At 51.1% G+C, this 10,865-nt stretch overlaps 1 protein-coding gene across 1 annotated transcript; it reads left to right on the top strand.

The window, feature by feature from the left end:
• Positions 1-286: 286 nt before the first annotated feature.
• On the top strand, positions 287-10,617 carry IL12B (interleukin 12B). The gene is made up of 8 exons (XM_071443756.1): positions 287-436; positions 3,304-3,388; positions 4,230-4,517; positions 5,232-5,343; positions 6,253-6,446; positions 7,162-7,307; positions 9,559-9,674; positions 9,768-10,617. Exons 2-8 carry the CDS (start codon positions 3,304-3,306, stop codon positions 9,769-9,771), a joined length of 945 nt encoding a protein of 314 aa, XP_071299857.1. The 5' UTR covers positions 287-436; the 3' UTR covers positions 9,772-10,617.
• Positions 10,618-10,865: the final 248 nt, after the last annotated feature.

The following is a 10,865-nucleotide window of genomic DNA, read 5'->3' as shown; positions in this document are numbered from 1 at the left end:
TGTAATTATCTCATGCTTATCAGGTAGAAAAAGTTTTAGTTTCTTGAACTTTCTCTTTCTGTCTCTATTCTGTGTTTCCCATCAGACATTTGGGAGTTTATTATCTCCTCACTCTTCCTCTGTGATGAAGAGACAGAAAACCAGCAAGGAAAGGAATTCACTCTGGCAAATCACTAAAGGTCGCTTTACAATCTCATAATTTCATTTCCTCCTTGAGTTTACCTGGGAGTCCCAAATAATTTTTGTTTTGGTTGTAGCTGTGGCCCAATGTGAAGTAGGAACCGCAGCCACGTGTTGCAATCCTGTGGTATTGCACTGGCAGCAGGATTTATAAACTCCCATTTCGTCTGCAGACTTTGGGACCAGAGCTTTGTTTCCTCCACATTTCAGAGCCAAGCTCCAGCTGCAGCTCCAGCCAGAGGCTCCCCAGGCAACGGTGAGAACTCATTTCTTCTTCACTCTAATGCAAATTTAACATTGTTCATTTGAGAGTGGATTGAAAACTTCTCGGGGACGTTTTCCTCAGGGCAGTGCTTATGTCCTGATCAAGTTCAGCATGTGATGTGCACCTGTAAATACTGCTGGGGCTGTACCCTGTGTCACCTGGCAGTAATAATCCTTTTATTGACCAGGCTTGGTGTTTCTGGGCTGGGAGTGCTGCCAAACTCCTTTCCATGGCTGTTCTGTCCCATTGGCTCCTGCCTGAGCTGGGGCTGGCCCAGGTGAGGTCCAGAGGTTCCTTCCTGACAGGAATCCTTTGGAGATTCCCAGGGAAGGAACCTGGGCTGAGCTCCAGAGGGGACACAGAGGGGACACCGAGGACGCTCTGCCCCTGTGCTCAGGTGAGACCCCACCTGCAGAGCCTCCTGCCTGGGGTCTCCGACATCAGCAGGACCTGGAGCTGCTGGAGAGAGCCCAGAGGAGCCACGGAGCTGCTCCAGGGCTGGAGCCAGGCTGGGAGAGCTGGGGGAGCTCACCTGGAGAGGAAAAGGATCCAGGGAGAGCTCAGAGCCCTTCCAGGGCCTGAAGGGGCTCCAGGAGAGCTGCACAGGGACTGGGGACAAGGATGGAGGGACAGGAGCCAGGGAATGGCTGCCAGTGCCAGAGGGCAGGGATGGATGGGAGATTGGGAATTGGGAATTCCTGGCTGGGCTGGAATTCCCAGAGCAGCTGGGGCTGCCCCTGGATCCCTGGCAGTGCCCAAGGCCAGGCTGGACACTGGGGCTGGGAGCCCCTGGGACAGTGGGAGGTGTCCCTGCCATGGCAGGGGTGGCACTGGGGGGGCTTTGAGGCCCTTCCAGCCCAAACTGTTCCATGACTCTGTGATTCCCTGAACATTTGGAGCTGGAATATTCTCATTTCTGAAGTGCTCAGGCACTCACTGGTGTTGTTCAGAATCTGAGCTTATTTCTGATTAACTTTTCAATAAAATTTTGAGATGGGGGAGGGGTGCTCTCCCACATCTACAATGTGAAACATTTCCATGCAAATTGTTGACTGTTTTCATCAAAAACCTGAATCGTGCAGCTTCTCCCTCAAAGCAGGAGAAACTTTTCTGTTTTGGATGTTTTGGTTGTGATGAATGGAAGAAAAGGCACAAGTCCCACTGCTGTCCCCCAGTCTGAGCTGCTGTTTTGACGTTTTGATGTTCAGTTTCAGGTTTATGAAGTGTGGTGACGAATTTCATGTTTCTGTGACAGAAACCAGCAATTTTCAGAAAGTTGCCAAATGAATCTTTCTGTTGGAAATTCCAGCTAATCCTGCCTGAAATCTGAGAGTGCAATGAAGCAGTTATTAGCACTGCTAATAGGATATTATATATTTTAGAGCTCTTTTTCAAACCAAAATTATTCTGTCATTTCTGTCCAATAATAACTGGCTTTTCCCTGAGCCTTGTGCCCCTCTCTGAGCACAACAGGAGCTGCTGCCTCTCCTGGGCACTCTCCAGGCACTTTATTGTAGCTCCTGGTCCCATTAAGAGCTGGATCCACATCCAAAGGGCACTGGATGATTTGTGACCAGGATTTAGGATGCTCAGAACAGCAGGAGCTGCACTAGGAACTGATCTGCTCAGGAACACACTCTGCTCTCAAGGAATCAGGAGGGCTACTCCTCTTTCATTACAGAAGGAGTGGTTTGGGAGGAAAAAAACCAACTCAAACCACTTAATTTTGTGTTTTTCACCTGCATTCAGCCTCCCACTGTAGTTAGAATAGGCTTTGAAAATTATATTCACCATCTCTTTCTTGAAGAGGTTTTATTTCTGTTAATTTGGTTTACTCTCAGTTTGAAAGGTCTGGAAGTGCACCTGAATAACTGGTTTTTAGAGTTAAAAAATTAGAGTTTAAATAAATTAGAGTTTTTATGCACCCAGTAGTTATGACAATATTTGGCAAAGGTATTTGGTGTTTTATGGAGAGTTCTGGTGGTATTTGGGACAAATTCAGGAGAAATATCCATTCATACATTGGACATAGAGCAGCAATGATCTCCACTCCCAGCCCTTGCTGCAGACAGAGCTGGGCACTGAACCCAGGAGGAATTTTGCCTGGAATTGCTCACAAACTCAGGCTGTGAGAGCTCAGATGGATTCCAGAACCAGGAGTAAAATTGGAGCTGGGATCAGCTCTGCCCTGGGCACTGGCCCTGCTGTCACCTGTTCAGAGATGGAGGCAGAACCCAGCAGAACCTTCAGCAGCTCCTTGGAGTCATCCTCAACCCTTTGCTTCAGTGGAGCTGCTGATGAGCTGAGCCAAACGGGGCTTTGGGTGGGTGGAAGGTGATGCCATTGATCCTTCAGGGCAGTGCCTTGGCCATGGGGAATCATGGAATCACCGGGGCTGGGAAAGAGCTTTGGGATCACCAGTCCAGGCTGTGCCCATCCCCAGCCTGTCCCAGTGCCACCTCCAGGGCTGGGGATCCAAACCTGCCTGGGCAGCCCCTGATCCTTCATCCAGGGCCTTTCCCATGGGATTGGCCTCACTGCACCAAGCTGGGCTTTTCCTGCACCAGGAACATTTAACAAGGCACCAGCCCAGAGCCACTCACACAATCCCCTTGGAGTCATTCTCTAAACTGCCTTGGCATGAGAATCCCAAATAGATCAAAACCATGGCTCCAGCTCCAGCACAAACCTGAGATTCCATTTGTAAGGGATCCCAGAATTCTCAGCATGGGAAGATGTTCCTCAGCTCACTGGGGCTCATTTTGTGTCCTTGTCACCTTGCCCAGCCCCAGCCTGACTTTGGAGCACGCTCAGCCAGCCTCAGTGAAGTTTAATAATTGGGTTTTTCTCCCCTACAGATGCCTCACCTCCTCTGTGCCTTACTGTCCCTCATTTCCTTTGCTGCCCTACTGGAAAGTGCCCAGTGGAAACTGCAGGAAAATGGTAAGGAAATCTCTGCTTAGAACTAAAACTTTGGGGTTATAATTGTGGCCACTAGCACAGGATCTGTTGACTCCAGTACCTTAGGCCAAGGCCATATGTTTATTTCTTTGACCATAATTAATTGGAGTTCATGGAAAAACATTTAAAAGTCCTAAAATGTCTTCCAACAGCATAGTTGCAATATTTGCATTAGCAACTGCTTTATTTCCTATTCCTTCTCCTCGTGTTCAAAATCACACAGCCTGAATACAAAAACTGTGACTAAGGGAACAGCCCTAAAAAAAAAAAATTCTGAGTAAAACCTAAAACTTAGAAATAGTTGATCAACTTCTCTGGTAAAGATATAAATAAATAATATAAAATATAAATATATAAATAAAATAATTGATTATTACCTACCCTACATTTTCACAAATGTAAATCCATTTGTGAAAATGTAGGGTAGGTAATAAACAATTATTTTGAATAATTTATCAGAGAATTGGACTAAATTCAGATTGTCCTCTCTTTCAGTTACTTATCTTCACATTAAAAAGAATATTTATCCTGGGGGTTCCCTGGGAGGGATTGGATGCTGAAAGCAGCAAATCTGTTTGTCAGCATTGAGGGTAAACTTTGAGTTTGAAGATTCCCTTTGCCCGTGCCCACAGGGAGTTTGGGAGACCCCCAGACCTCCTAGAGCTGGGTGTTTCCTGCCAGCTGGGATCCCATGTTTCACAGCTTTCCCAGGGTTTCTCCCTGTGGAAAAGCCTCCCTGGGGAGCTCCCTGCAGGCAGGGCTGCAGGAAGGGCTCGGCCTGGTCAGCGGGAGCAGCTCCTGATGCCTCCTGTGCCCTTGCCAGTGTTCGTCATCGACTCGCAGTGGGACGCCGAGGCCCCGGCCACCACGGTGGAGCTGAGCTGTGACAGCCCTGAGGAGGCCGTGCTCTGGAGAAAGGACTCCAGCCCTTTCCAGGAGGGGAAACAGACTGGGAAGACCCTGAGAGTGGCAGTGAAGGAGCTCCCGGACGCTGGCAACTACAGCTGTGTGAGCCAGGAGAGCCTGAGGGTGCTGAGCTCCAGCCTGCTGCTCATTGCCAGGATCGGCCCCGGCGGCAGCGTCCTCAGGGACATCCTCAAACCCTTCCAGGGTACGGCCCCAGGGCGGGGATTGTCCTGCTCAGCTCGCTGCAGGCTCAGGGAACATCCTTGCAAAGGGGTTTGCTGTGCTGGCAGGGGCAGGAAATCATCCCTCCTGTGGCTCTGGGCAGTGCAGCTGATGAGCAGCACAGGGACTGGGGCCATGGGATTGATGGGGGATTCTCCAGGCTGAGAGGATGGGAGGGATGGGAGGAATTCCTGGTTTGGAAAATCAGGGCTGCATGACAGGAGCCAGGGAAGGGCTGGGGCTGGGCCAGGGCAGGGTCAGGCTGGATTTTGGGAAAGGTTCTTCCCCAGAGGGTGCTGGCCCTGCCCAGGCTCCCCAGGGATGGGCACAGCCCCGAGGCTGCCAGAGCTCCAGGAGGGCTTGGACAGCACTCCAGGGATGCCCAGGGTGGGATTTTAGGGCTGGGCAGTTGCACTCCATGATCCTTGTGGGTCTCTTCCTGCTCAGGAGATTCCAGGATTCTGGATTTGGCAGAACCTGGCCCAGGTTTGAAGTGCTGCCATTTGGGCCTCTCCATTCAGGAGACAAGCCTGGGATGTTCTGCATTTTCTGCATGAGCCTCACTCATCTGAGTCTTGTATTTGAGTCCCTCATGGTGCTGCCAGGGAATCTGTGAATTCGGGAATTGTTTCTCTCTGCCTTGGCCATTTTGGCAAACAAGAGTAAATAACTCCTGGTTTCTGTCTTTCTCTTCTAGACCCCAGGACATTTTTGAAGTGTGAGGCAAAAAACTACTCTGGAATTTTCACATGTTCCTGGATGACAGAAAATAATCCAAATGTGAAGTTCACCATCAGAAGCCTGGAAGGGTAAGAGTTTGCACTTCCCTTCACAGGGCAGCCTTTGGTGTTATTCTGTGTAGGATTTCAGGCTGTTGGGGCATGCACATGGGGGGAGATCTCTTTTCCAAGTCTGAACATCCCCAAAATGTTTTGAGTCATTACTGGGACAAAGTTAACTTAAAAAGGGCATGGAAGTCACTCAGAAATTATTAAAACCTTGAAAAAGGAATGAGTCCAAGTGGTCTGGAGTAGCCACTGGGTAACTTAAGCAATAGCAAAACAGTCGGTGGAGGGCGGAGGGGAAGTGGAGCCAAGGCAGAAAGAACCACAGCTCCCAGGGCAGGGTGGAGTGGGAGGCTGCCCCCACTGCAGAGCACATGGCCCCGACAAGGCTGGGCTGAGGAACCCTGCAGAAACCTGTGCTGGGAACCCTGGGGGGATTTCCTGCCTCCCACTGCCCCGGGGGTTCTCCAAAACATGGAGTGCTCCAGCAAAGGTCACCCCAGCCTGCTAGAGGAGAAACAGCTGCAAGGGGCTGCAGCTGGCTGAGAGCAAAACCAGGGCCAGCCTCAGGTGGTGCTTTGGCAGCTTTTGGTGTTTTGTTCTCCACTGGAGACTTCTCAGCCCTCATTCCTTCAGCAGGGTTTGGGAGAGGGCAGAGGGACAAAGCAGGAAGCTGGAGCTTGCCATGGGATGGTGGAAATGGGAGATCCTGGTTGAGGTTTAAATATTAATTGCTGCTGCTGAGGCAGGGGTGAGCTGAGGCTGAGAATTGACATTAATCCATCCCACAGCACTGGGAGTGTGGCAGCTCCCCCTGACCCTTTTCTGCAGCAGACAAACTGCAGGCAAACCAAACCATTTCCTCACCAGTGCTGCTGTTGTGGCAGCCCCTTGCCAGGACCATTCCCTGAGCCTGTCCCTGCTCTGCTCCAGCCCCCAGGGAGATGTGTCCTGCAGCAGCCCCGTGGCTGTCACCGAGGGGGACCTGACCACCTACACAGCCCAGTGCCACAAGGAGAACTTCTGTCCCTTTGCTGAGGAGCACCAGCCCATTGACATCCTCCTGGAGGCCATTGATGAGGTGCTGTATGAGAACTACACCGCCAGCTTCTTCATCAGGGACATTGGTGAGTAGCCCAGCAGTGGGGGCTGTTCTGGGCTTTGTTTTGCTGCTGCCAGTGGGAGTCAGGGCTCAGCCCAGCCCTGGGAATCCCTGCCCCGTGCTCTGTAAATGTCCACCAGGCCCCAGTTACAGGAACAGGGGGTGCCAGGACAGAAAAGGATGAGGAAGTGAAGCAGCAGCATCTTCCAGGCTTGTGACCTGCAGTGCCCCAACACCCACGGGTGTCCCCAGAGGATGGATGTGGTTGGGAAGGGACAAAGCAGGGAACAGTCCAGCAGGCTCCTCTCTGAGAGCTGCTCAGGCTGTGGATGTTTCCCTCCTCAGCCATTCCCAGATGGGCAGCCAGGGCAGGTTCACAGACAGGGACAGGAATGAGAGGGCTCTGATGGTGGCCACAGGGCACAGGAAAATGAGGCAGCATCCCACAGAAACAGAGCTTTTCCTAAATGCATTAATGGTCAGCAGGTGCTGAAGATATTCCTGTGTGACCAGCAGAGCCCTCTGCAACCCCCCCCCAAAAAAAGAAGATCTTATCTAGATTGAGTCTAGGAATGTGCTTTATTTTCCATAAAAAGCACCCAAGGCAGCTATCACTGCTCAAGGCTACTCCTCTCCTAACCCTGAGGCTCCCAAAGCTCATTCCCATAAAACTCTCACCACTAACACACCAACATTCAGCTGTCACCATGAATTAATTCCCTCTGTGTTTTCTCTTGCAGTAAAGCCTGACCCCCCCCAGTGCCAGCACGTGGCCACCAATGGAACAGTGACCTGGACATACCCCAGGACCTGGAGCACCCCAAACTCCTACTTCCCTTTGACTTTCAAGGTCAAAGTTAAAAGCACAAGGAGACACAGATACCAGGTAGAAACACAACATTTGAGACACAATTTTCTTGCCTGAATAGTAGAAATAATTTTTGTATGCAAGAATAATCAACAAAAATTTAAAAAATGGTGCTGAGCCCCAAAAGTGGCAAATTCTATCCTGGCAGAAAAAGCCTTTCCTAGGTCCATGAGCAGGAAGATCCCTGAGGCAGCTGAGGACAGAAAATCCTGTCCAGCATTGCATGGTTGTGTTTACTAATTCATTGGGAGGCTGTGCAGGGCCTCATGAGGGGAAATCCCAATTTCCAAACCCAGAACCCCAGGATCTGTGACACAAATTTCCTCCTGTGTTGTTCATCCCTGGGCAGCTCAGACTTTTAGGTGAATTGGAAATCAGAGCTCAGTGACTCATCTGGAAGTATTTCTATGGAGAGTCTGGTCTTTGCCCCTAATTCCCAGTAAATTAATGGGATTAATTAACTGTCTCAGGGTTAAATCTCCAATGTGTGCCCAAATTACCTCAGACACACAATGGCCTGCCCTGGAGGCAGCATCCTACAATAACAGAGCTTTTCCTAAATGCATTAATGCTCAGCAGGTGCTTAAAACATTCCTGGGTGACCAGCAGAGCCCTCTGCAACCCTCCAGGCCAAAAAAAAAAAGCAGATTGAGTCAAGGCATGTGCTTTATTTTCCATAAAAAAGGGAAAGCCTCTTGCCCACAGGGCAGCAGGGTCCAGCACTGCAGGGCAGGCAGCAGGAATGGTTATCCCGGGTTAGGAATGGTTATCCCGGGTCAGGAATGGTTATCCCGGGTTATCCCGGGTCAGGAATGGTTATCCCAGGTCAGGAATGGTTATCCCGGGTTATCCCAGGTTAGGAATGGTTATCCCAGGTCAGGAATGGTTATCCCGGGTCAGGAATGGTTATCCTGGGTCAGGAATGGTTATCCCGGGTTCTCCCGGGTCAGGAATGGTTCTCCCGGGTCAGGAATGGTTCTCCCGGGTCAGGAATGGTTATCCCGGGTTATCCCGGGTTATCCCAGGTCAGGAATGGTTCTCCCAGGTCAGGAATGGTTATCCCGGGTTATCCCAGGTCAGGAATGGTTATCCCAGGTCAGGAATGGTTATCCCGGGTTATCCCGGGTCAGGAATGGTTATCCCGGGTTATCCCGGGTTATCCCGGGTCAGGAATGGTTATCCCGGGTTATCCCGGGTTAGGAATGGTTATCCCAGGTCAGGAATGGTTATCCCGGGTTATCCCGGGTTATCCCGGGTCATCCCGGGTCAGGAATGGTTATCCCGGGTTATCCCGGGTTAGGAATGGTTATCCCGGGTCAGGAATGGTTATCCCGGGTTATCCCGGGTCAGGAATGGTTATCCCGGGTCAGGAATGGTTATCCCGGGTTATCCCGGGTCAGGAATGGTTATCCCGGGTCAGGAATGGTTATCCCGGGTTATCCCAGGTCAGGAATGGTTATCCCGGGTCAGGAATGGTTCTCCCGGGTCAGGAATGGTTATCCCGGGTTATCCCGGGTTATCCCAGGTCAGGAATGGTTATCCCGGGTCAGGAATGGTTATCCCGGGTCAGGAATGGTTATCCCAGGTTATCCCGGGTTATCCCGGGTCAGGAATGGTTATCCCGGGTCAGGAATGGTTAATCCGGGGGAATCCAAAGGCACCAGGGATGTTTCCCGCTGGGGACGCATCCAGCCCGTCCAGCAGATGGGGCCGTTCCCCCGGGCTCGGTCCCGGCTCCTGGAGGTGAAAATTCCTGCACGCCCGGGGATGGTCCTGAGGAGGAGCAGCCTCTGGATCTCAGGGCTCCTGCTCTGGGAGAAGGAGGGGAAAGAGAAAAACCCAGATTAACAAAGCACCCCTTTGTTTAATAAGTGTTAGGTTTGGGGTTTGGGGCATTCAGAACATCCACCTCAGGGAGTTTGGGGCATTCAGAACACCAGGCTCAGTGGGTTTGGGTCATTTGCACCCTCAGAGGGTTTGGATCTTATTGGGACAATCCCCTCAGTGGGTTTGGGTCATTTGGAGCATCCCCTTTGTGGGTTTGGGTCACTTTGGGACACCTCTCAGTGGGTTTGGGTCACTTTGGGACACCCCCTCAGTGGGTTTGGGTCACTTTGGGACACCCTCAGCTGTACTTGAGCTTTCCAGCTCTTTCTGCTGAGCTCAGGTTCTCCCAAGCCCCTGGATTTTGGGACCTTTGGGGCCCAGGCTGTGGTGGGGGCTCAGTGACCCTTCCTGTCCCCCCTGAAGGAGCTGTCCCTGTCCCCAGGTGTACGACACGGAGGAGCAGTCGGTGCAGCTGCCCCCAGGGCCAGCAGAGGTGTGGGTGCAGGCCAGGGACCGCTGCTACCTCAGCTCCTGGAGCTCCTGGTCCTCGCTCTGCAGGTAAGGACCCAGCCAGGCTGGGCTGGGCTGGGGAGAACCCAGAGTTCTGGTGGAAATCCACATGGAAATGAAATTTCTGATGTTATTTCACAGATAACCTGTAAGGAAGGTGGCACAGTGCTCCTAGAGAAAGCAAAGAATGAATTAGCACAAGAACAGAAGCACAATTAGAAGAGAAGTTTCCATTTGAGATTCTTAAGAAGCCATAACTTTTTTTTTTTTTGTAACAGTTGAATGCGGTCCTGATTTTGGGAGCTTCTAAATCCCCCAGAATCAATTTGCACTTTTAGCATCCATCATGTTTCATGAACATGATTTTGACATGTTGCTGGCAGCTATTATTGTATGTCCTTATATTATTATTGTGCCTTTATTTATTTCATATTTATTTATTTATTTGCTATTTATTTATTTAGTATTTATTTAGTATTTATTTATTTATTTATTTATTCATTGACTTTGCAAGGCCACTGGATGGCAGTTGCTGTTTAAACCACTGCATGTGTTAACTTATTTGGAAAGTCACTTCCTGAAAGAACTGTTTGAATCTTCCATTATTTAATTGTTTAATTATTTGCATATTTAATATTTATTTGTATTTATTTCCGTGGGACGAGCACAGAAAGCCTTGGCTGCCTGAGCAGCTGGGTGTGGGGTGGCCAGGCCATCCTCACCCTCCAGGCCATTGGGGTAGGGAAGGAATTGCAGGAATTGCAGAGCCCTGGGGATGATTCCTGCTGCCCTTGTGAGCTCTCTGTGCCCACAGCTGCTGATGCCCAGCTGGAGAGGCCTCCAAGAGGGATCCATGGAGCTGGGGAGCACTGGGAGCACTGGGAGCACTGGGAGCACCGGTGTGAGGGCAGCTCTGGGCCTCCTCTCACCCCTCAGGGGCACTGGGAGCCAGGAGCTGCATTCCTCACCCCCCAAAGAGCCTCCCCTGCTCCCACTGCTGGGGCCTCTCCTGATCCAGCTGTGCCCAGGGCAGCTCCTGCTGTGGAGTTTGATCCAGCTGTGCCCAGGGCATCTCCTGCTCTGGAATTCGATCCAGCTGTGCCCAGGGCAGCTCCTGCTGTGGAATTCGATCCAGCTGTGCCCAGGGCATCTCCTGCTCTGGAATTTGATCCAGCTGTGCCCAGGGCATCTCCTGCTGTGGAATTTGATCCAGCTGTGCCCAGGGCAGCTCCTGCTCTG

This window comes from Agelaius tricolor, unplaced genomic scaffold (assembly GCF_023055355.1).
Source record: "Agelaius tricolor isolate 1412-34295 unplaced genomic scaffold, bAgeTri1.0.p SCAF_18, whole genome shotgun sequence".
NCBI classification, from domain to species: Eukaryota; Metazoa; Chordata; class Aves; order Passeriformes; family Icteridae; genus Agelaius; species Agelaius tricolor.
This window is presented reverse-complemented; position numbering and strand designations above follow the sequence as displayed.